This window comes from Manacus vitellinus, unplaced genomic scaffold (assembly GCF_001715985.3).
Source record: "Manacus vitellinus isolate BGI_N305 unplaced genomic scaffold, ASM171598v3 scaffold_113_pilon, whole genome shotgun sequence".
Classification (NCBI taxonomy): Eukaryota; Metazoa; Chordata; class Aves; order Passeriformes; family Pipridae; genus Manacus; species Manacus vitellinus.
In genome coordinates this window covers 274,814-301,090 of record NW_021938858.1, presented here as the reverse complement: position 1 = coordinate 301,090, position 26,277 = coordinate 274,814, and the positions used below count along the sequence as shown (strand labels likewise).

The window sequence follows — 26,277 nt, the reverse complement described above, 5'->3', positions numbered from 1 at the left end:
TCAGTCTGTATCAGTAAATGGGCACCTCAGCAAAGGCTGATTTTTGATGCATTAAGCCACTTCCAACTTCTAGCAAAGAGAAGGTCTGATGAACCGTATAATACCAAGTGATGAGAAAGCAACATTTAAGACTGTGAACTCTATTAAGAGCCTTTCTGATACAATAACCAAACTTGTAAAGAACACTTATAAGGTCATCAGTTAAGTAATATTATTCTCTACATATTAGAGAAAAGAAAAAGGAGTGCCAGGCTATTAAATAACTACCCAGGACCACCCAGAAATGCAGTGACAGAGAGAAGGGACCCAAACAGCTCAACTTCCTGACCAGCAACTCAACTGAGTGACCATCCTTCCCAGCCTGTGCACATGTTTCATCTCAAGGCTACACAGAGGCATCAGCAATTTGCAGTAACACGAGAATTACCCAGGAGCAATGGACCCATATAATACCAATTCTCCAGGAGCAGAGGTTTATAGTCCCTAGGGTTCAGGCCACAAATTTGGAACAGTGTGAGGCTGTGAACCCGTTTTTCTCTCAAAGTTCCTCTCTCAACAAGAGCCATGGTCTAGCAAGGTATCGGTTCTGGCATGAGGTAGAATTAGGGTAGGGAATGGAAGAAAATACCACCTGTGATAGTTATGGTTTACTCTTTATAGCATGTTCCAGGTTTAATGATAAAATATAAACTTATACAGTAATAGTACCAAGAAAGACATATCCTAAATAGTTATGAGACATATTTCCTAAACTAGAAAAGGAGTGCAAGCAGCCATTCAAATCACTCATAAACCTGGCAGGATGTCAGTATGGACCATTTGAACAAATACATACAATCTGGACTGGTTTCAAACTCAAACTTGCGGCTGTTTGTCCCATATCCAGCTGCAGTTCGGGCTCGGATTTGGAAGACATAGGTAGTATCAGGTTTGAGGCCACTGATGGTAACATTGGTGCCTTTGGCTCTCAGAATGGTATAGCTTGTCTCTTGTTCCTGCTTTTGAAAAGAGAAATTATCATATTAAAACCACACCCTAAAAAACAGAAACAAGAGGTGGTAGACACTAAATTAGTACAAATGACCTGGGGAGAACTGGATATATTTGAATGTTTATAGCCTGACAAATGCTTGTACAAGCATTCATTTTCTATCACCTCTTAGCAAGAAGTCTAAATCATTAGATTTTCTATGGCCTTATGCTATATATTGAATACTAGACATACTGAGAATATGACATTTTATTAAATGGCTTTGCATAATTTTGTAATAGTCTGTAATACAACAAGAAAATTATTAAGAACGTTATTTAAAAAATGTAAATCAGATTTGCCTAATGCACTGAACTGGAAGTTGTAACAGGTCAACTTGGACATTTTAGGGCCCTGTAGAGATGTTTGCAGGATACAGTTTTTACTGCCTTGCATTTTACAAGACAAGTGGTTACCTTCATAACAGTCAGAAGAGAAACTCCACTCAGGGTCCTCAGCTCAGTGAAAAGAGGAATTTAACTGGTTTTCTATTATGCTATAAAAGCTATAAGATTGACATGTTCATCCTCATTTGGGCAAAAACTCCCTGAACTCTCTCCTGGACCACACTCACAACCACACTTTGCCTAAATGTTACCTATTTCTGACATAATGACTTTTTATATAAAGTAAGAAGAGGACTATCTTGTAATTTAGTACATTTGGAGACACTTCACACTGTGCAAAAAGCTAATTCTCATAAAAGTGTACCTCAGTCCCACTGTAAGCACATAATCTTAAAATTTAAGCATGCATTTGGAGCCTGAGGTATTGCTTATTTTACTAAAGCCATCCTGTACCAAAAGAATATTTTTGGCTTCCTCAATATGGCAGCTGGAACTGTCTCAAAAAAAAATCTTGGACAGCAGCCACACATGTGGGAAGCTGTGAGAATCTCAATTGTTTAGGTTCCCCACCATGAGCTTTTTTATTCTGGAGGTGGTGGGGATTTCAGATACTGTCCTTTTGCTTTGAACACTCTGCAAAACACTGAACCCATTGAGTTTTGCCTGTTTGAAAACAGAAACTGAGTTAAGGCCTGTCGGATGCAAAGAATCTCACCTAATTCCCACTGGTTTTTTTTGTGGCATTGCACTGACTTGTGAGGGTCTGATATTTTAACTTTGACAACACTGGAGTGCCCGTACACAAGTACAGAGGCCGGAAAATGCTCTACACACTCCTTACCAAAGCCACTCCAGCTTCATGTGTAAAGTTCAAGTGACTGGAGTTGTTTACTGTTTAGTGTGTTTACTCTGCAGTGCTGTCTACAGTAATAAAGTTGGGATATTCTAAGTTAGTAGGCGGACATCAGAAACTGTTCACTTTGGTGCTAAAGAAGCCTCAGTACTCTGTTCTTGGCAATCTTTGATACAGAGAAACAGAAACATTTACACCATTGTTAAGGGGATCACCAGAATCTCCATGTAATATTCAACATTATGCACGTGAGAAATCACAGTGAAAGGAAAAAAGGAAAACAAAAAAAAAAAGAAACCAAACAAGCAGCTAAGCTTGTGCCTAAAAATTAACACCCAGAATCAAAACCTCAGATAGGGTGAGCTAGACCTAGTCTTCAAAGAATGACTGTAAAAGTGTTTATCATGGTCATTTTCTTTGCACACTAAAAATAAAAAGGAAATCAGCATTAGACCTCCTCAGAGTTTCCCAGTACTTCTCTAGAAAGTTTTCTGTTATAAATTCAGGGGAGAAAATTTACAGGAGGACATTCTAAAGAACTAACAGGTTTGAGTAAAATTAGTTATTTTTTGAACTAACAAAGGCCTAGTATTATAATTTGCAGGCTTCCCTTATCTCATCATTCAGTTGAATGCAGGCCACTATTTTAATTTCAAAGACATAATAATCTTGTCTTTAAAACACAAAATCTTTTGTGTATGCTATGACTGGACATTCATTTTGATCTTGCTTCAGGCCGCTTTTCTGAAATGCAAACATTTCTTTCTGGTGCAGATACAAATGTGCAAGGGAAAATATAGTCATGGCCCTGTCTGTTAATAATCCTCAATGGAACTTGGAAAATAAACTTTTAAAACAATGGTATGGAGGATGTCATGGTATCTCAGTTTATGGGAAGCTTTTTACACACATATTTTGTAAGTCATTTTTTATGTTACTCGTAATCAAATCAGTGAAACACCACATAAAAGCCCAAGTTTATCTTTCTTGGGGATAAAGTAAAACTTCAGAGATACAGCACTACAGCTGCCATAAGCAGAGGGGATACACAAAAAGGAGAGTCAGGCTTTGTAAGGCAGCACTTCAATCAAACACTCTGATGATAAATTTGAACTTGGATGCACAAAGCATATTCTTCCTGAATGTTTCTGCATAGTTTACCAGACACAATCTTTACTGGGAAGCAAACCCCACTACTGTTGGTGTCTCATTTGCAAATGACATTTTATAATGTTTTATAAAAGACATATTTTGAAGATATTTTAAATTTATAGTGGCAGTACTAGTAATTGGTATGCCCTTTTTTTCAGATAAGCACAGGAAGGGCTTATATTATATAACATTTTGTTCCATCAGCTTCATGTACTTAAGAGGCCAGTACCTGACTACACATCTTTGGGAGGGATCCACAGTCCTGATACTGCTTCCCTTATTGCCACATGTGAAATCTTCATTGATATAACATTTCCTACAAATCTCATGGAGCATACATGGCCTACCTACTCTAAAAGTAACAAAGTGCATTTGCATATAATTTATTTAATCAGCCTCAGAAAGAGCACAAAGTGCACAGTTACGTGCTGGTTTTAACCAGGCTACTGAGCACATAATTTCTATGATGGCAAAAGCAAACCTCTTTTAGCTATGAGAGACTGCAACTAAATATCACTCACTGCTTGCAGAAGACTTCACCTTAATAAAGTGTGTGGGATTTAGTTGGCATAATTGTAAGGAGTATATTTAATTGAAACAATAGTTTATGAGTGGTATTTAGGAGATGGTTTTTTTTCTGTATCTTTGCATGACAAGATACTCCTTCAAGAGAACATAATTATGTGAACAAGGACAAGGAAGGAACAAAGTATATGGTTTGTCTAAGAAAAAAACCATGGCTTTGTTATTTGTGAGCTTTACTAACCCAGACACTTAGAAATCAGCACAGCATTGTATGGATGGACTAAACTGGGGTGTCATTTAGCACCATTAACTTCTAATAAAATGTTATCCCTTACCCTAAAACAAATGCCTAGACTTTCCATACTGTATCTCCCTGAAAGAAGATTTTATTTCTTTTAAATGTTTTGAATAAATAGTGACTGGGGCTTTATAACTGGCCTCTGAAGATTTACAAAAACCACAATTCTATTTCAAACACTAAGTCCAGAAAACTGCCACTCCCAGCCCATAATTCTGTGAAGTGTTTAAGGCCAGGTTGGATGAGGCTTTAGGTAACATGGTCTAGTGGAAAGTGGCCCTGCCTAGAGCAGGGACTTGGAACTAGGTGGTCTTTAAGGACCCTTCCACCCCAAACCACTCTGATTCATTCCAGAAAGTTAAAATAGTTTTCCAAAACTGTAGTTTCTAATCTCCCTACAAACATTTAAAGCTCTACTCTCTCAGCTACACAAGTGCAATCATTGATGAAAAAACCCACCGAATGGTTTATTTAGTTCTTCCTGCAGAAAATAAATATTTTCCACATATTTTATGTGAATAATGCATTAGAAAAACTACACAGCATCATAATTTAGATACATGACATTCTATTCTTATTCCAAATTTATTCTAACATCTTAAATACCAGTAACATGCAGTTGTCCATAAATATCACATATTCTTTGAAATTTAAGAACAGCATAGCAAAATACTTTCACAAACAAGGTGTGTGACAGAATTGGGCTGACCTGTATTACTCTATTAAATGCTCTATCATTTAATTTCTAAGAGATTACAAAAGGTATGTCAACTAAAAACAAGCAGGATGGAAAAGAATGGCTCCACATCAATCATCTACCAGCAATCAGAAGTGACTTGTCAGGGGAAATATCCAGATTGCTAAATGTGAAGGGTTTATTTCCTAGCAATTGCCACTTTACAGCAGTGCAGTTTCTGATGAGCACAACCAAGATTATTTCTGAAGCAGAAAAACAAATAGACTGGTTTGCTGGTTTATAAAGAAAGATCTCTTTATAAGACTGGTTTATAAAGAAAGATCTCTTTTCAAGAAAAAAAGAGTGAAGAAGGTATGCTTAGAGATTTCAGATTAAAAAGCATCATCTTCCAAAGGTGTTTGGGGAAGGAATGAATAGTAACAGTCCAGCACAGGCTTCTCTGGCCTCAAGTAAATTTAACAGAGCATTAGTTTTATACCTATTATAATTTGCAAAGCTTAAAAGAACAATAGATTAAAGTCTCCTGACAATAGATTTGCCTTTTTTACCTCATAAACCCTGAGAAATAGGCTTCTGACTCCCCAGCAGACTGCAGAACACACATTAAAAAACACTGGTGCCAGAAGGTTGGTTTTTTAAAAGCCTCTTTGCTCTAAATGGTCTGGCTCCTTTTGTCAAGCAGTTGGCTCTCTCTGGTTTAAGAAAACTGTCTGGTGCATATGAACTCCTGATTACAGACTTCAAAGGGAAGAAACACATGTGCAAGATCAGCTTCCTAAGACTGGTTGGTTGTCTTATAAAGCTGTCTTATGACAACCAGTTGTTCCATAAGAGTGGACACAGCCGGTGGGAATAGCTTCATGCTCTGTCTGTGCACACAACAGCGCTGGAAGGGGACAATTTTCTTGAACAGAAACCCCAATTTCAGTGTAGAATAATGATCAAAACATCCAAAATCAACAAACACACAAATAAAACTTATTGGTGATTTAATTAAAATAAACTGAATTCACACAGTGGGGGAAAAAAATCTCTCCCTTTGGAGCAACTAACCCACAAGAAATCACCTGTGCTGTTTTTGGCTGGGGTAGAATTAATTTTCTTCAGAGAAGCTAGTAGGTAGTTTTTGGATTTGCACTGGAAACAGACAGGTTTGATAATATAGAGATGTTTTTGTTCTTGCTGAGCAGTGCTTACACAGTGTCAAGGCCTTTTCTGCCTGTTACACCACCCTACCAGGGAGGAGGTTTGGGGTGCACAAGAATTTGGGAAGGGACACAGACAGGACAGCTGATTCTAACTGAACACAGGGATATCCCACACTATATGGCACCATGCTGAGCATATAAAGCTGGGGAAGAAGTACGAGTTGGTTCTCCTTGATTTCTCAAGCCCTGGATCTGGACTTGATCCTATCCCCATTGAAACTAAAAAATGTAAGTAAAAGTCCACAGGGTGCTGCTCTCTGAGATAAGACTGAGCTGAAATATTTAGGAAGCTTTCTTTTTCTCCTTTTATCTCTAACACTGTGGATGTTTAGATTTTTACCAAGGTCTTTGAAGGTTGAAGTGCTCACCAGAAAAAACTCCTCCCAAAATCATATTCCATAAATTTGGGTGAAATTTTTCAGCATATGACCTTCTGATCATCATTCTTCAAGATCAAGTGTGGACTATTAATGCCACATTGTCCCCCTAGTAAGCTCTGAGAGAAAACTTTCTGTAGATTAACTGAATAGTCATGGAGTATTTTTAACACCATTTTCTAAGAGGGTATAAGCCCTACATCTTCTCTCATACTTATCAAATATAAGCCTGATTACTAGATATGAAGAGCATTAGGAAATGCTCAATTAAACCACTAATTCTGATATTTTTTCAGTTTGTTAACTTCAGTAGCAATATGTTCTGTCAAAAGGTCTCTCTGATCTACCAAAAAATGGCTAATTCGACTCTTCACAATCTTCATGACAATATATGGTTTTCCAATTCTACCAATAAGATTTACTAAAAGAAACATTCTATTATGAAGATATGTTTTCCTAAATACAGATCTATACAGGGTGCACAAATAAACTTCTGTCGATTTCTACAAGAAAATGTCAGTAAAAAACAGAACCTATTTAACGGCAGATTCTTTCATTTTATTTATTTACTTACAATTTGTGAAGAATTCAGTTATTAATGAAGAGTGTGGACTTTCATAGTGAAAACCAGCCCAGAAGACAAGCCATCATTTTCCAAACAACAAAAGTTGTTTTTGCCACAGGGAAGCACCAGCACAGGGGTGCTGATAGATCAGTGTAAACACTTACAGCACAATAGAACTGAGGAAGCAAAATGTACTCAAGAAAGAAAGAAAACAAAGGAACTGAGTGTGTTATTTCCTTTGTTTGTTCTGATGTGCTTGGGGATGAATTTGGTAGACAACACAACAATTTCAATGTTCTCATTACCAAAAATTGAAGAGTTTCAACACTTAATGAGTTTGAGGAGGACAGTGAGACAATGGGGGTGTTTCTGAGTCCTTAACACAGACAAGATGCAATAATTTCAGTAAGTATCATCAAGACAAAAGCCTCCCCTTTGATCTTTCTTCCCACCTTTTCATAGTATTTGACCTCATAGTCCAAGATGATCCCATTTGGATGTTCAGGTTCTTGCCAAGAGAGAGACACGCTGTTCCTGGATGTTCTGTCTTTCCTTATGACGGTGATGGGGGACGGAGCTGCAGAGGGGAAGGGGGGGAGGAGGAGAGGAGAGAGAAAAGCAAATTGAGTTTATCTCAGTTCCAATTCTTGGCAAAGAGCATGGTTTCCATTTAACAGACTCCTGAGCAAAGTCTGGATACAAGTCTGGACTCGTATCAACACCAGCAGCTGGATCACTCCTGGTACACGTCTGGGAGCACACTGGCCTCGTGGGTAGTGAACGGAGGTTCTCTGTTAGACCGAAGCACTGGAGGCAACACTGCAGATAGTCTTGATCTGCTACTACAGGGTAAGCAATGAAATATATTCCATACACTAAAACAGAAAACAAAATAAGCAGTGCTACCTATTCTTTGTAATTCTGAAGTATTACCGTTACCAGACTGCAGAACTCTGATAACATTTTCATGTGCAAGTGTGAACCAGTGCTGGGATGCATTATGTACAAGGAGCTGGTAGCCATGCTCAGTAATAACCATCAGCTTACTGCAGAATAACATTTGTAACATTACTTGATGAGCTTTCCACAGAAGAATTGCTCCCGTGTACACTTCTCCTTCACCACATTTCTTTGAAACTGAAATTTGAATGAAAGAACCCCAAAATTAAACTACAAAATAACCTAATTTTTTATATGCATTGATCAGAGTTAGGCATTACAACTGATTGCATGCCACAGACTCACCCATAACTTGGAAATAATATCAATGAGACATACAGACACAATCATAATTACCTAAGATTCTTGAACATCAGTTCAGTTTTAGACCACCCAGCTCTGTGCCTTGTTCCAAGACCAGGTCTAGGTTTCGTGGACTCACTGAGAGCCATGCAATTTTTTAAAATTATTTTTTTCCTATTTCTTTTGGGTTGGCTTCCCACTCCAAATGCTTCTCTCCCATGGCTTTAGCCAAAATTCATCAGATTTTATCTTACAGATCACACACTGAACGTTGTAACTGTCATTAAAAAAAAAAATCTTTACTAATAAATGGCCTTTTATCTTAACATGTAAAGAAAATGTGTTTATAAGTTCAACATTTTGCTATCCTAATAAAAAAGCTCTAGAGCTGATCTAAACAATTTAATATCAGCTGAATCCTATAAAGCTTTTACCATTCACATAAAACTAGCTGTACTTTACAGGCATTACATATTTTCATTTTTTAGGCAGTGCTCTTTCTGTTTGGGTTTTTATTTCTGCAAGAGAACTTTCAATAGCCAGGAAAAAGCAACCAAAAAGACAAACCCAAACAAATAAAAAACCAAACTAAACCAAACTAAAAAAAAAACAAACAAAAAGCCCCAACAAGTTTTAAATAAAATAAATTTTAGAAAATTTATTCTGCTTGTGATTTTGCTAAACTTCCATGAAAATATACCTTTAAGTCCTGAGTCATAATCTGAATGTTAACATCCTCCTTTAATTGAGTTCATTTTGGGTTGAACACATGCTCTGAGCATCATTTTCATAATTTAGATGTTTCACAATAGCTTTTTGAAAATATTAAAAAGTTCTTTTTTGGGGTTTTTTAGGGTTTTTTCCCCCAGTAGGAAGAATTTATCCTGAAGTTAAATTACTAAAATCTGTTGCTGGATTTTTTTTTTTTAATGAGGTTTATTTATTTCAAATAGAATGGGAAAGAGTCTATTTTACTCAGATATATGTTGGTGAAGAGCTGAAAAGCATTAGGGGAAAGGATACAGGACTTGTTTGTAATTACCATCCTTCAGTAATTCCACTTGAATCCCACTTTGGCACAAACCAGTGCTAGAGCCAAAACACAAAGTGCTTAGAAGGCTGAACTTCTCTACTGTAACCAGCTCTGTAACTTGTATACTCATACTTGCTGCTTTTATGCTCTCATAAGTCATTTTTATGTCTTTTTTTAAATCAAGCTATTAATCTTTTTTTTTAATATGTGAATAGATCTCCAAGCTCAGTACCCCAGCTGGTAACACTTCCCATTAAGGTAACATTAATACTGATTTTATGAATAATTAATCTGTGATTAACAGAAATGGCTTTTCCCCCAATAAATCCGGGTAATTTGTGCTGTAACAGATTCTCATGGAAGGCTGAAACAAGCTTACATGCTCTAATACAGATATGCTTTAAAAAAAGCTTTCTTCCAACACAGTATCAATTATTTTGAGCTCCTTTGCACACATCTCTGCAGATGCTACCAGTAACTTATCTCACAGCAGTCTATTAGAAAAGTATCTGCTGCACAGTTATCAATAACATTATAAAACATTCATATACCTTTTCTAATCCCCAGGGCTCCCAAAGCTGCTTAAAAATTATACAGAGTGCCTGGAAGAGATACATGGGCAAATGGAGGGGAGATGAATAATCACAGGAACACAACGTTTCCAACACCTTTAATCCCACACCAAAATAAGATTAAATGAAAAAAATTACCAGCACAGAACCTGGCACAACCTCTCTTTGCTGGTTCTTCTCTGTGAGAAGCTGGAGTGTCAAAATTTTAAATCTTAATGCAATCTTTTTTTTTTCTGCTATACCTGTTAGACAGGTGGCTTTGAAAAGTGTTGGAAGTCTTGAAATCAACTGAAGAAAATATCTTGTTCAGATGATTTCCAAGTTCCAATGGATTTCAAATGATGACTTGGAGTTTAAATCAATGGATTTAAGATACAGTAAGAGTTAAGGTAACCTGCTCTATGGTCCCAGCCCAAGGCTGAGGTGCAGTTGGTGTCCTAGTTAGAACAGCTGGGACCAATTCATCACTGGATGGGTGTAACCCAAAACTGTATTCTATAGCCTTCCATGCCATTTCCCAGAAACTGTTATCAATAGAGCATTTACACCCTCTGCCCAGAGCAGCCTGACTCCTCAGGCTATAAACTAGGCATTAAGAGGCCTGAGAGATAGGAAGATGTTCCTGTCCTCACACCCTTCTATGGAATTCCCCGCTCTGAGGGAAGCACTGAGCATTCCTGCCTGAACTGGAGAATATATAACTTGGAGTTTTGGAACCTTTTTACCACTCGTGGGATCCAGAGGAAGGCTGCAGCTCACCACTCTCAACCAGACTGAGACCACCACCCTCAACTGGACTGCAATCACCACTTTTGACCGGACTGCAGCAGCTCTCCCACCAGCAGGTTTGTTTTCCCCTCTCCCTTTACTTTGGACTTGGGGGGGCCCAAGGAAAACCACTTTGTTCATGCCCCAGGGTGCTGGGTTATACATTTGGGTTTTGTGGGTTAAGACCAACTGTTTTGTCTGTATAATCATACTTATTGTATTATTTTATTAAATTGCTATTCTGATTTATAATCTCTCTTTTGAGTTGAGTTCATTTCCCCTGCTGGTTAACTTTTAAACCAGCACAGTTGGGAGGAATAACTTGAGATTTTGACTTTTAGATTAATTTCTTTTTGTATGCATCCCCAGAATACAATGTAAAACTTAAACTGTGTTCTAAGTAGTGTCCAAGCAAAAGTCAGCCTTAATTTACATTTTGTAACACCAGTATTGTACCAATATTGTAAAATACAATATTATATTTTATTATTTAATTGGAAGAGTCTGAAAATCCAGCAAAGAGAAAAAACATAAAGTTAACATTATAAACCATGAAACAGCAAAGGCATCACAATGTGCAGCAATGCACATAGTCTTTAGTCTTCTCTACAAGAAAGAGAGAACCAGAAGCTTCCTGTTTCCTGAAAAGATTTAAATAACTACAACAGGATGAAACTGAATTCAAAATCAGGCTACAAAAAGGAACAGAAGTACTTAATAATTAGAATAGCCATTTTTTCATCAAAGTTCCATGATTTTTCTACTTTAAATTAACAGACAATTAGATTGTGCAAGAATAGAATGTGAGAACAAATATTTTAAATGTTTGCATCTCCCACCAACAAAAAAAAGTTTGCACTATGGGTTAGCAAACGATAATACATTATCAAGCTTTTTAGGAATAACTGAAGTTTTAAAAATTATATTAAAGTATCAATAGCAATACAAAAGTTAGTTTATCACTTAGGAAACAGGTATTCAAAGGTAAAACTTAAGGAGAGTACTTTTTTAGACTAAGAAGATGAATAAATGCTGTGTCAGTGATTTTTAAAATTAATCCCATGTCTCATTTGCCTCTATGTATTTACATTTTTATTTTGATTAATATATTAGTACTCTTAACTTCTTCACTTGAATAAGAGCTGTGTTTTTCTATAATTAAATTTAGGCTTGTGTGGCCATACATGAAGAGATTTGGTCTCGGTAGTCACATGCAAAGCATATAGAGGTGTTTTCATACGAGTATTTATCTGGTGCTACAGTCCAACTGCTTCAAGCAGTTCATATGAGCATTCAAAACTCCCCAGAGTTACAAGGGGAAATGTACTTTGAGCGCTCAGTGTTGTTAGGTAGCATTTGTGACAACTGGGAATGTGGATGTTGAAAAGGTAACAAACACAACGATCCAGGGAGCTCACACTCCCAAGTGTCAGAACCTTCTCAGTCATGGCTCTTAAAGCTGCAAGCAAATAACACCAAGGACCGAGCAGGGACGACAATAAAACTCTGCTCAAATTGATTTCCCAGCGAAACTGAGCCCAACAGATCATTTGTTTTCCTCCAGTTTAATAGCAGCTATATATAAATTTCCTTATGGACTTTTTCCTTATTCCTTAGTTATTGTTTTCATATGTGACTGGCTTACAGATGTATATATGTACTAGGAGAAAATTCCTTGTCCTGTGACAGAGAGAACTCAGTATTAACTTTGGGAAGCCAACAACTGCTGAAACATTTAGAGGCTTTTTGTTTCTTGCTTAGGTCTCTAGATAACAAATTAAGTTTTAGGAAAGGATTTAATTCTAAAATGACCCACAGCTCACTTCCAGCTTTTGCTTGCAGCCAAAAGGAAATATGCTTTGCCTAGGAGAGCAAAATATTACAAACTCTGCTGAAAGATTGTGACTAAGAACATATCTGAGACAGCAGAATTGACTGTATTACCCAATTTTCAATTTCTGCCCTGCTGAACAAATGGAAGGCTTGTTCCTTTTTCTTTCTTTAGAAAACTGATGCTTTTATTATCTCATCATAATACTGTAATCTGATATAACATATAAATTTTCTTTAATGTCTGTGATGCCCCTGGGAGGTAATGTGGAACAAGAGCAGTAAATAAAGATCATAACCTGAAAATTAAATCTGCATTTTCTGACAGCAGGATCCACTGGGACCCAAACCTAACTCTGTAAGTCTTAGAAGACCAGCATCCAAACCACAAAACTATCATACAATTCAAAGTAGAAATATCAATGTTTGAATGAACAAACTGATATCTCAAAGGTATTTCCTCTGCAATACTGGAGTCATGTCTGCAGAGTCAGGACTCAGGAAAACTTATCCTGGTCCAAGGCTTGGTCTGGCTCTGCTCATAATGCTGCACAAACACATTTTGACTCACGCAAAACCACCAGCTTTTCCATCTTTAGGTTTATCCATCCATTCCAGCATTCAATTTGTGACAGAGTCCTAAGTAATAACTCCCATATCAGTATAATGATGTCACACCTCCATGACACGACGTCTGTAAGAACAGCCACACTTGTACTTGGAGCCTTTAACATTTCTAATATCCGTTCTGTGGATTATTGTATCTGAGGGGTTTCTTACAGAACACTTCTCACAGAAAGCAGGACCTGCACTGTTTTAAACCCTGTCTGATTGCATTATTCACTTTTTTCACAGTTAAAGGTGCTGCCTTCATCTATGTGGTTGTGCTGAAGCAAGCAAGCCTGATCCCACATTCTTGATTCCACAGGCACATTCCGAGAAGGTCCAGACAGCGTTGGGATCCCCAGGTGCCTCCCAGGAGGCAAGAGGAGGAGGAAACACTCACACTTTAACAACACCTTGGAAACCTGCTAAACCCTCCACGCTCCTCTTCCAGATACAATTACCCCACCACTTCCATGTGTGTGCAGACACAGTCTTTAATCTCCAGGACACATAGTTAAACTAGCACAGTACCTGCGTTGTGTTCCTGCACCTTTTCCTTGAGTTCAATATATTTTTATGACTTGGGCTGTAAAATGTCACCTGATTCTGTAACATCATTAGGTGACCATCAGCTAGAAGGCAATGTGCCTTCCCTGCCACCGGGAACCAGGCATTAAGGAGTTCAGTCATCCCAAAAGCAAGGGGCCCACATCAGCATACAGGACCCTCACACCAGATCCAGGCAGTAGGATGCAATCATAAGGAAGGGGGTGAAAAGGCTCCCAGTTTCTGGGAGAGGGCTATCAAGATCTGGGCATTTACACATATCAAAATGTGGAAGGAAAGAAACAGGACGAAACTTCTGAGAGAAACAGAAGCAGAGTACACCTTTGGATGAAACAAAGCCTTGTGTGTTTCTCCCAGAAACAGGGCAATTTTAAGGACTCATTTTTTCGTGGCTGTTTTAATGGATGATTGCCTGCGTTATGGCAGAAGGACCCAAATGCATCTGGAAACTGGTGTACTGCAGCCTGTGGTTACAGACTCCAGAGTGGCTGCAGGCATTTCACAGGTGCTGGGAAGGAAAGATGGCAGGGAACTGGGAAGGGGAAAACAAGCAGCTTCAACAGCAGTTACACTAAAAGGCAGCTGCTTGATTTCGCTCTCAAGCGCAGAGAAAGGCAACCTTCTGCCCAGCAGCTGTCACTGGGCAAGTGATTATTAGAGATCATTTCTCACTTTTACAAATAAATCCTAAATTAAAACCAAGCTTCATTTAGTGTAGCATGTACATGTTCTTATTTCTCCCTCTCTTTATTAAAAGAGATAGCAGATGCCTTCCACAGAGCAAACAAAATGTCTGATTTGCTCATATGTTTAACACATGTATAATAAATCACATAAATGCCATGTCCATTTGGGAAGTATCAGGCTGCACGAGGCACTTGCTTCAGAAACTGAAAATTATGGTGCCATGGTGTTCCCAGCTGTTATTTCAGAGAGGAGACAAAGGCAGTATGTGCTTTCATAAGGATTCAGCCCAAAGGTACTCATAACACAAATGTTATTCTTTCTGTTCTCTGTTGAGATGGTGCTGGTGGGAGCTTTGAAATACTTCATATTTCTCACTGAATGTGTTAAGACCATATCAGTTTAAAATAAACAGTTTTGCTTTGCCTTCCCTACCCCTTTGTTACATTACCTTATAGGACGTTAGAGCCTCGTGCTTCCTGGTGTGAGCACGAGGTGTGAGGTTTTTGGAATGAAGAATTTATTCACCATGCTCAGATTATCAGTGGCCAGCTGATCATCAGTTGGCTTTCCCTTTCTGGGATAGATTAATTATTCCCTTAACCAGAGAAATCCCATTCATGATGTAAGAACGTACTCAAGAACTATCTCTAAAAATGCCATTTTCCACAACTGCAGAAGACAATTGCTCTCAAATAAGTAATTTATGACATAAAGTATTTCTCTCCTTTTAAGTAATCACTAAGAACTCCTGAACTAGTCTGACAGTAAGTTCCATCAGAGTCTTTTCAACCTGGCCAGGACATAATAGGAAAAGGAACAACATTTCTCAAACTTCTTGCCCTGTAATTTGGTGCAATCACTTTTGTGAAGGTTAACCGGGAGACAAGGACCTCTGACGAAAAAGACTTGAAAGGTACTGACATCTTCTTTCATATTCTTTTCGATTTTGGGATGACTTAATATTTTTCTTTGGTTTAAAATATTTTTTTAATATATACAGAGGCATAGTTTACTAGAAAGAATGTTAGAAAGAGAATTCTTTCATACTTATTCTGCTGTACAAGTTGACATCGCAAGAAAAGTAAAAATAAAGAAAGAGATACAGCTCCTTGAGGGATTTCTGAAGTCAAGCTTAAACATTCTGAGCATGGCCACTTCACAAAATCGCAAAGAAGCAGCAAAGTCTTTAATTTTCAGAACAATGTCTACTGGCTTCAGAGGGTACCTGCCTTCATGAGCACTATGATACATCCTCAGGCTCAAATCAGCTTACATATTTAATGTGAGTAAAACCAAAGTATGTGAAGACTGTAATATGTAGGGGTGCGTAGCTGTGAAAGTAGAATTTTGTTTTATACAAGGATGCTTTTACAAACAATAATTATTAAGTTAATAATTCCTATTGCAGGAACAGTCCTCAAACCCAAGCAATTTTTTTTTTCCAGCTGTCCCCAGCCTGCAAATTGTCTGGATGGAATTTGCTGCAAGAAGCAAGGGAAGTTGATAGCTCTGTTTACAATCAAGAGGAACACAATTTCCTTCAGTGGTTACTAAGAATGCAAGCACAGATAACAGAGGGAGAACCAGAAGTATATCATTTAACTGAGGGCCAAGCATCCTGTCTACCTACATTTCTTTATTTTTACTATTTAACCAAACTAAGATATTAAATGAGAGTAGCCTCATGTTAAAGATTAATAGAAGCAAGTAGAGAAAACCATTATCTGCTGATTGCAGAACACAATTTCACCATGACCTGTGGAGCAGGGAACTGAAAGCATTGGAAGTGAAAGCCACAAACTTCACCTGTGAACTTTCTCTAAGGTCATAAGCATTCACCTGGGGACTGTGCCTGCAAAGAAGAGACAAATGTACGTCACAGACTTTGAAGTTTCAGCTTCCTTGACGTTCAGGGGAAAAGGGATCAAAGGCTTTGCAGGCAGAACATCTCCAGCTAATAACAGGCTATGCATGGAGTGACATTGTTAAAACACTTCCCTTTTATATCCCTAAAGGAGGGGGTTTATTGAGTTAAAATGATCCTTGAATAGCCTCTGGGCTGAACTGTAAAACACATTTGAAAAGCATAAAATCTTTATTTATGCCAGGAATGTTTGAAACTCAAAAGATAAATGTCACTCAAAAAACCAAGCATGTCCCAGGTATTCAGTACGTAATGGGGCACAGCTGTAATAACAGTCAGTGAACCACAGGCTCCCTACATCACGTCATTAGCTCACTTTTAATAAGTGTATCTTCTTGTCCTTTTTATAAAGACCATAGGGAAAGAAAGACATATATCATCCACCAAACATCTGTGGCTTTCTCAAGTTGTCTTTCTTAGAAGATAGATCTACTTAAGGGACTTGCCTTGGGATATACATTGTAAAGTGCACAAACCCTCTCTAACTGTGGATTTTGTTTAAACAGGGAGCATCACACATCATTTGTGAGTTGCTGAAGACAGTGCAGTCCAGCTTAACAGAATAAAGGCTGAACAAATAAATAGTATCAAAGTTCCATCAGCTTGGTGTTGATTTTATTCCCTGGAAGCAACAGATTTCAGGCCAAATTCTAGTTCTGAGGAGGTTTTAACAACTCTTTCTAGGAGTTACATGAGTCTTTGCTTATAACAGCACTGAAAAATTGAATGATTCTCTATTGTAAATGTTTAACCCTTCAAGCTGAAATCAACATGTGGCTTGAAATTTTCAATGCCACATGTAGATCAAGGTATTACAAACCAGCTACATCTGCCCTTTAAGACTCACAGTGATCTAATTTCTCTACCAAGCGTCACTTTTGTTCTCAGGGTTCTTTGAATACTTTTTATCCTGGCTCCTTGCAAAGACTCCATAGTGCCTTATTGGTTACCTTCTCCTTAAACAAACTTACACCTTCTGTGTTTCAAAACCACTAGATTTAACAGCTAGTCCATTTAAGAAAGTAGAGTAAATTAAATTTGATTCAATGGATGTAACATACTGTGTGTTTACACTTTAAGAAAATATTTGTTGTGTTTTTATCATGTTGTTATTCATTAATCCCGAAAAAGATGAGAGGAAAAAATGGATTACCAAGTCAACTTCCAGTCTGATACTGCCAAAGAGAAGCACACAGTTATTGCAGCCATCTGTTTACCTACAGCTTTTCATGCATGGCTTAAATGATTAAGCAAGATGATTAAACAGGTTACATGGATTGTTCTGCTTTCTGGGTTTTAGAAATACAAAAGGTAAAAGGAGACTCCTGATAATGAAACTACTGCTCTTCTAGGGAACCCTGTGGTGAAACTGGGTAGATTGGAGGGTTTTGTTATTGTTTATAGTACTGCTGTGCATAAGATGCCTTGGTTTGGATGCAGGAGTGGTTCTTCTCTAAGCTTCCTCTGTGAGAAGTGCCAGACAGAGAAAGGAATCAACATTTTACAAGTGCACAACTGAATTGTGAAGGGGTCAAAACTCATTTTTAGGCTCTCAGTTGAGAGGGATAATCACTTTCTAGAGTTACTAGGAAAATACTGACAACTCTAGTTGGAATTTAGCCCACAAAAAGCCTCCTATGTTCCCCTGCATTTCTTTCTACAGCAGATAAGCAGAGATTATTATTTAGACTCTGATTTATTTATTTTTGGCACCTACCTGTATCCTATCTGAATTGTGTGGAGGAGTTGTGTTGAACTGAGGACAGAGTCTGAAGAAGTCTCTTGTTACAACACATCCCCTTGGTTCCTTTCCTGATGCCAGGATATGTGACAGCACAGAACTTATTTAGTACTAAATTGCCTCATTGTAGCTGAACTCAATTGCCACCACTATTTGCAGCTGCACTGTTGAGATCTTGGTTTAAAAGGCCTTAAATTCTCAAGAGCAAAGCAAACATAAGCCTACGCTTAAAGCTGTTACAATGTGCTTTTAGTGATTATAAAAAAACAGTCTATTTTATTATCAAGCAGGCATGCAGTAAACATCTGAGGTATTAAAAAAAAAAAGAAAATATTTGCGTATCAGCATGGGTTTATCGGGAAAATAGAGAAAAACTAATTATTTTCACTAAACTTTGATGCTAATAATTATTTTGCTGAAACCCTGAACACTGAATCATCAGAAATAATGGAAGGGGTGACACACATGTAAAGTTGGGGTTTTGAGATAGAATATTCAGCTTGACATGGAGTAGCTGCTCTAACCAGGAAAATGTTGTTGCAAAAAGAGAGTCACAGATTTGTCCCTGTGTTCCCACATAAAGGGCTTTTATTTTGCTCATTCTGCTTGCTCTGCCCCGTGGTCCCTCCAGTATAACCTGGACAAATGGATTTGTTACCCTCCATGGTGAACCATTTGAACATGGCACATAGAAATTCAAGATAAAGCTGTAGACAAGCTCTCTTGGGACAGCAGTTAATATTCTAGAACTTGCAGAGTTCTTACAGCTATGAAGCCCAAATACAGCTTTAAACATAAATAATCTGTCTCCACAGTAAAACTGCACTAGTGTAATGTAAACTTGTTTATAAAATAGTTTGTTCAAATCAGTTCAAATCCCAAAATGAGAACGCTTCCTTTAGAGTGTTCTAATTAATTTAACATGAAAAAGTAGGAAAAACCTAATAGAGTGACACAAGCAGTAGTTTAACTACTAATTGAAAACTACTTCCCCTTGTAATCTTGTATCTTAATATTCACATGGTGTAAGACAGTTAGTGGAAAGTAAGTCTCAGTTTACTCATTGCTGACTCTAAGGGGGAGTACTAAAGCTATTTGCTATAGTACTACACCATATAATAATTCTGTACAATACACAGATGAATAAGATTGGATCCTGCAGGCTTTCTGATGAAAAAGCTGAGGAAGGAGATGGTAACCCACAGGCAATTTAACTAAATCCAAATCTCTCTCTTTAAAGCCATATAGTCTTACAGAGGTATTCTGTAAAATAAGCTAATCTTACTGCAGTTTTCCATATTCATGTATGCATAAACTTTATATTCTGTGAAAAATGGTAAGAGTTTGGAGGTTAAAATTATAATAAAAAATAAAATAATAAAGTAAGTTTCAAAAATACAACCCTGATTTTTTGGAAGCAGAGATATTGAGGTTTATTCATTATTTACAGCCCCTCTGCACTCATAGGTTTATGTTCTTTCCAATCTGAGTAAGTGTATGGGGAGTTTGGTCCCCCAAATTTCATGGAAAAATTCTTGCTATATAGATGAAAAATTCAGAGTTAAAAGAGGATAGTAATTATTAATCAGTCCCTTACCTGGTCTCCCTCCAGCTGCCTTTATCCTCTTTGCACACAATCATGACACAGCAACTAGGTGGAAGGGGGGGTTCTGCAGGGCACTCAGTTCAAGCCCCTGCCTTTAGCAGGGTCAGCCAGAGCAGGTTGCTCAGGACCTTGATTGGTCAGGTTTTGAATACCTCCACAGACAGAGATCTCTTTGGGCTAGACATTTAGACTAAAAATAATTTTCTCTACATTTAAACAGAACTGTTATTTCAGCTGGTGATCATTGCCTCTTGTCCCACCACTAACCACCACCACTGAGAGTGTCCCTCTGTCTTCTTTCTACCTTCCCATCTGGTCTTTACTTACATGGATAAGATCCACCTGAGCCTCCTCTCCTCCAGGCTGAGCAATGTGGAGTCTCAGCTCTCCCAGTCTCTTCTCATAATGGCAGATGTTCCTCTCCCTTAATCACAGTGGCCCTTTACTGGTCTTGTCTCAGTACATCCATGTCTCCTTTATTGGGCTGGACACATCACCAGTGCTGAATAAAGGGCAAGGATCACCTCCTTCACCTGCTGGTAGTGCTGTTCCTACTGCCCCCCTGCTCCCAGATGGTCCACCAGGGACCTCCAGGTCCTTTCCTGCAAAGCTGCTTTCCAGCATGTTCCCAGCACGCCCATTGAGTTACTCCTCCCCAGGCATAGGATGTACTCAGCTGCAGGAGTGTTAAAGATTCACACTTAAAATAAGATGCTGGAGGAAGCTCACCAGAATTACATTGTGGAAAGCCAAGAAAATAAGAAAGACTCTCAGCTTCTTCACAGTGCTAAAAACACGATTGCTGAGAAAATGTTTTGTATCAATTTTACACATCATCTTGTTCAACTTTGGGACACAGACTTAGAATGAGAATTCCTTACAAACCAATTATAACACCTTCTTCAGTTAAAACTAGAGCCTTTAAAGGTAATGGCCAGTAAATGCTAGTTGTTTCTAATCTCTTAATCAATTAAATAATTTTTTATCATTAGATATATGCTTCTATCCCATAAGACTTACATAGATTGGGCTTAAACAGGTACCACATTTAATTTAGTTAAATTCTAGGATATACATAGTTAAATTAGGCATATATATAATTAAATTAATATATAGGAAGTGCAGCTCCCTTCAGGAACATAGCAAGATGTATTTGTTATTGTTCACTTTGGGAATTCCCCAAGTTTCAACAAGCTCAGAATGCTTTCAGTATTTGTTTCATTTTACACAATAAATACAGTGAAAACTGTATTTATTATTTATTAGATGTGCCATTAGCATATTGTTTGCATGACTTTATAGTTGCTAGAACAAGGCTAAACAAAACTAAGCAAGCAGATTTCAGATCAAACAAACAGAACCACTTGTTGCATGGTGAACCTTCCCACCAGATCTGCTGGGAGGAAAGGATTCAGATACCACTGGGATGGCCAACACTTCCAAAGATCTGCTAATGATACAGATTTCTGCAAGTTCTAAAAGTTCTTGTCTCCTCTGATTGCAAAGAACACTGAAGAGATGTCTATTTTAAATCCTGTGAAGTCAATTAGGTCCTTGATTAAAATATTAATCTTTTTGTCCAGCATTACTGAGTCATACCTTTAACCTGTATGATAGTATGGGATACCATAAAAACACTCATGGGGAAAAAATACTGTTACTTTCTCAGGCAACATCTGAAAAACATACAAAATTCACCTATGTCTCAAACGTAATGCCTGTTTCACCTCCTCCTTTATTTTTGTAAACTGATTACCCAGTAGCATGACTGCATTGTCCCTACCAAATCTGAGTCTTGACTGCATTGTCCCTACCAAATCTGAGTCTTTCTTCAGTGCATTTAATATCCTATTTCCATTTAAAACTGCCTTGGGCTCCAGTGTGAGTTCCCTGCTTGCTACTAGCCCAAAGGCAGAACTGCCCTGACCTGAACTGGTTGACTTTTCCCTCTGGGTTACTTATAATGCTCCAAGAAAAATACAACATTCTGGTCTTTATAGATAAACAGATTTAAAAAAACCCACATAAACTTTACTCAGACACCCCAGTGAACCCAGAATATCTGTGCTGAGACACCTGATCCACGCTGGCAAGAAGCCTGGCAGAGTGGCATGTCTGTCAGCCTCTCTGCATGGCACATCCAAATTAGCATGCCACCTCCAAGGGTTCTGAATTCCATATCCTCTCCTGTAGCAGCCAGTGACCCTTTCTAAATGGGGTTGATTGGTGTTATTAGGAGATAACATCTGCCTGGTGCAACATATTGATGTGAGGTGAGAGCAGCAGCTTTGACATAACTCAGAGGAAGCTGTGTCAGGCAGCAGCTGAAGGCCCGTGTTGCGTGCAATCAAAGAGGATGATCAACAAACTAAATTAAATAGAAGCATTTGCCCTTTCTCTTTTACATCCAAACCAAAGATAGAGAGACTCACAGAAATTAGTAATGTTGCAGTGTCCTACCTGTCTAGCCTTATTTGCAAAACACCTGTGTTTTGGTTTTGCATTTCTTTTTTTCCAGAGATATCTGCTCATTAACATTTGCTGGAAGGGAAAGAAAACAAAGTGCAATAAAAACACGGCAAAAATCAGAACAGAGAGTTGGAAGAAAAAAACCCCAAACAATCCATTTTCTGAAACAATTCTGAATTTCCCTCAATTAAGGAGACTGGATCTTGATTTTTTAATAGTTATGTACTGTAAAACGTATAATCCTCTTTGCTTTCACAGCACCAGCAGAATCACAGTTTGGATGTTTCCAACCTTGCAAGTGATGACTTTACTTCTAGATCAGGTTGGAAAACCCTTTAGGAGAATCTTACTGAGATTGTTACAGACTCTACAACTGAGAGTCACTGTAAAGGTGAATTTTTCAGCAACATTTAAGGTGACACTGTTTGTCTGAGTATATGTAAATCACAAATATGTGTGCATGTCTGTATATGGGCCCTTTAGGTACAAAAATGGAGCTGCTGTGCAAACTGACTGACTCTGAAAGTATCAGCTGAATTGTTAACACACTCTGGCACATCTCCCAGTTGCTGCATTACAGAAAAACAGTTTTATGCAGGTTCTGATCTACTAGGCTGATGATGGATTCATAGGCAGAAATGCCCATGTGTGTGGTGAGACACATGGAAAGAAATGTTTGTACAATTTTCAGCAGGCCTTTAGAGCTCAGAGACCCAGCAAACTTAACACCAGCCAATGTCTGTCTAGTTCATTTGAAGTAAAGATGTACAATGCTTGAATTTTACCATCAAGAGAACCCCCCGAATCACGTTTTTCTGATTAGAAAACATAAAACACTCTGCAGCTGGAACCTGCAGTTGGGTGGGTAAGAAATATTCTGCAGAGCAGCTTTCACTAAGCTGGGACAGGACTTGAAAAAAGCATATGGTTACTAAAAATCCAGGATTAAATCTGCAACTTCACCACACTCATTGCAGGGGTACAGGATTCTCGTATCAAGGCTGGCAGAATTGAAATACCCTGGATTCTGGAGAGAATGAAGAGATCTGTGTTGTAAGGACCTTCTACACTTCAATCCTCTTCCTCAAAACTTTCAGCCTACTGACTGGCATAGAATCATCGAATCATTTAGGTTGGAAAAGACCTCTAAGATCATTGAATCCAACCATTAAACCAGTAAAATTCCTTCTGCAGAATTGCTAGGGGCTCTGTCCCCAGGATCCATTCTGCTGTACTGATCCTGTCACCCCATGTGACACCTCACCCATGGAATAACCTCCCAAAGAAATACACCTCTCTTACTTCCTTGAGTCCAGCAGAGTTTAGTCTTTTAACCAAAGATTTATCCAACTGGTATCCTGTCCTTGAAGGAATGCACCTAAAGTCAGAGCAAATAATAGCCCTAGAGTCATGACTGGCTTTTGGAATCTTTTGGTCTCCTCCAGATCCAGTTCAAAAGTGCTTTATTCTTTTTTGAGACTCCTCCCAGCTAAACCCTTCATTACAGTGTAATTTAAGATGATCATACTTTTTCTCCACTACCGCCCCCCCGCCCAGATGTTTTAAGAATGCCATTAGCTAAAAATATGCTTCTGGTGTATTTTGTGATCTTAAGAGTAAGAGAATGCAAGACAAATTGCATTTTTGTAATTATGCTTTAAAAGATTACTTATGCACATATCTGAGGTCTAATTTTAGCAACTTGCAGAATTTCTAAGGGAATTCTAGTACAGTAAAAAACAATTGGCATGATCAAGAGACAGCAACCCATACCACCTAAATGTCCTTAAATAAAAAAAGGGCTATGCATAAAGGCAGGAAACAGACTAGAAAACTGCTTAAGCAGTCTGTGGATTGTATTAAACAGAGCTGCCAGTGCCAGAAATGCATTGACTTTGCCACATCCCAGGTACTGTGGGTTCCAAAACAAAATCAAAACCCACCCTGCATCACAGTGCAAAGGCAGCCAAGGCCCAGGGGGAAAACACTGCAAAGCAGGAGGCCAGTGCAGAGAAACAGCTTTCACTGATCCCAGACGTTCCATTCTGTGGAGTGTTCCCAGGTGATTTCTAACTGCTATAGTGATGAACAGGTTGAAAGGCAACATCTCTTCTAAGAAACAGAAGAAAAGAGAGCAACTAAACAAGACTGCTCAAGTCGCTGATCCAAATACCCAGAAAATGTTAACTACAACAGTAGCAAATTGAATGGACATAAAATGCAGGTTTCAGAGCTGAAGTCAAAGCCTGAATGAAGAAACAGCTCATGAGAAGATGTCTCACTGGGTGGATTCACCTCTGTCTGCCTACTGCAGAGTTAGACAGCCCTTCAGAGCATTTGGAGAAGTAGTGACTGGTGTCTGGAAAACAGTCTGTTCTCACATTTTTATGCCTCTCACTAAAGCTGATCTGGGATCTGAGGACAAGAGATACAGCCTCTGTAGTGTAAAACACTGCAATGACATAGACCACCAGGAGCATGCCTACTTAGAACAATGTTACCTTGTTTGTAATTTAAGGAACACAGAAGTGTAGGTATTTGGGGCATCAGTAGGGAAGAAATGGGAGAAGACTTACTGCAACCATAAATGTTTTCAGTACAAAGCCTCCTGATAGTGAACTCATGGAGCACAATAACAAAAATTTCAGGATCTAGTCTTTCTCTTCACTGGCAAACATTGCTCCTAAAAAAATTACACCTAACCAAATGCCAGAGAAGAGTCTGGATTCTTCTCATCTTTAAGATAAATGGAACCCTAAATGAGAAGCAAGTGGTAGACTAGTGCAGCAATGACAAAAGCTCTGATCCAACAGTCAGGGCACACTGCTGTGCTCATGCAGTGAGTTTAATAGGTCTCCACAGAAGGAGAGCCTCATCATGGCCAGTCTTCGTGAGCAAAGATTTGGGAAGGTCATTAACCCTCGGAGCCTGCGCAGTGGATTGTTTAGGTGAGACCCAGTGTGCGCTGAACTGAGCCCACCCTTTCATCCTGAGGTTCTTCTGCCGGGGCTGAGCAAAGCTCGGACAGTGGCAGTGAGGTGCTCAGGACGTGGGTTTGTTTGGAGTGACCTTCTCTTGGATGGATGGCCTTACAGGGCTGACCAGCTCCATCTGCCCGGAGGGGTTCCCTGGCCGGGAATGGAACCCGGGCGGCGGCGGTGAGAGCACCACATCCTGACCACCAGACCACCAGGGGCCCCAATAGAAGGAGAGCAGTCCTTTCACATACTATCAACTAGGACACCAGGACTTAATTCTGTATTCAGCTCCACACCCCCATCACGTTGGCAATAATTCAGAGCTGGTGAGACAACTTGTAAAGGGGGGAAAACAAAAAAAAAAAAAAAAAGCTATGTTTTAAACCACTGAAATTTAATGTTAGCTTTTTATGTGTCCAACATCAAAGCCTTTTTTCACTTCTATTTAATTAAAATCAATCACTAAGATTACTAAAGGAATTTATGTTGGAGATTATTGAAATGAGTGTTTTATTAAAATCTGGTTTTATTAATAAAACACATTCTGGTTAAGGAATTGTGTGAGTCTGCTATTAGAGATATTAACTGGGAACTGGGAGTTAGTCATAACAGTCATGCTGCCAGGTTCTTTGACAGAAACACAAACTGGGTTTGTTTCTGCCTTTACTTTTATAAGAATATTCAAGTCAATTAGTTACCCTTGCACACTAACAGTCAGGTTAAATTCTGCAAAGTAAAGAAAGGAAACAAAAGTACATAGTTTTGAACAGAAAAAGGGTGATCAGAAAGAGACTCACCAGCCTGATTAGTGGTGACGCTGACAGCAGCAAATTGTCTGGAAAGTGTACTCAAGTCAGACACCCCGTTGACTGCATCAATCTCAAAGGTGTAATTGGTGTGTGCCAAAAGGTCCACCACTGTCACCGTGGTGTTGGTGAGCCCGGTCTGACGGGGCAAGAATCTCACATTGTCGCTGCAGGGCTCGCACATCTTGGTGTTCCCTCCACATTTTTTGCAAATGATGTTGAAGGTGACATCTTTCCGACCTCCAGTGTCCAGGGGCCAGCTCCAGTCCAGGATAACAGATGTCTCATTGATGTTGGAGATCACGTTTCTTGGAGCAGATGGTGGTCCTGTAAAAGGAAATCAGAGGAAGAAGTTTTTCTCTCTGAGAATGCTGTAAAATGAGAGTAACAAGGGCA

General features: G+C 38.7%; 1 protein-coding gene across 1 annotated transcript in view; it reads right to left on the bottom strand.

The window, feature by feature from the left end:
- The window catches only part of EPHA3 (EPH receptor A3), a 196,630-nt gene that overhangs the window by 44,806 nt on the left and 125,547 nt on the right, over positions 1–26,277 (bottom strand). Inside the window, exons 5-7 of the mRNA XM_018089066.2 lie at positions 25,873–26,208; positions 7,505–7,629; positions 836–995 (exon numbers count right to left, since the gene is read on the bottom strand). Coding sequence (XP_017944555.1) covers positions 836–995; positions 7,505–7,629; positions 25,873–26,208 — 621 coding nt within the window. The remainder of the gene's footprint in view (positions 1–835; positions 996–7,504; positions 7,630–25,872; positions 26,209–26,277) is intronic.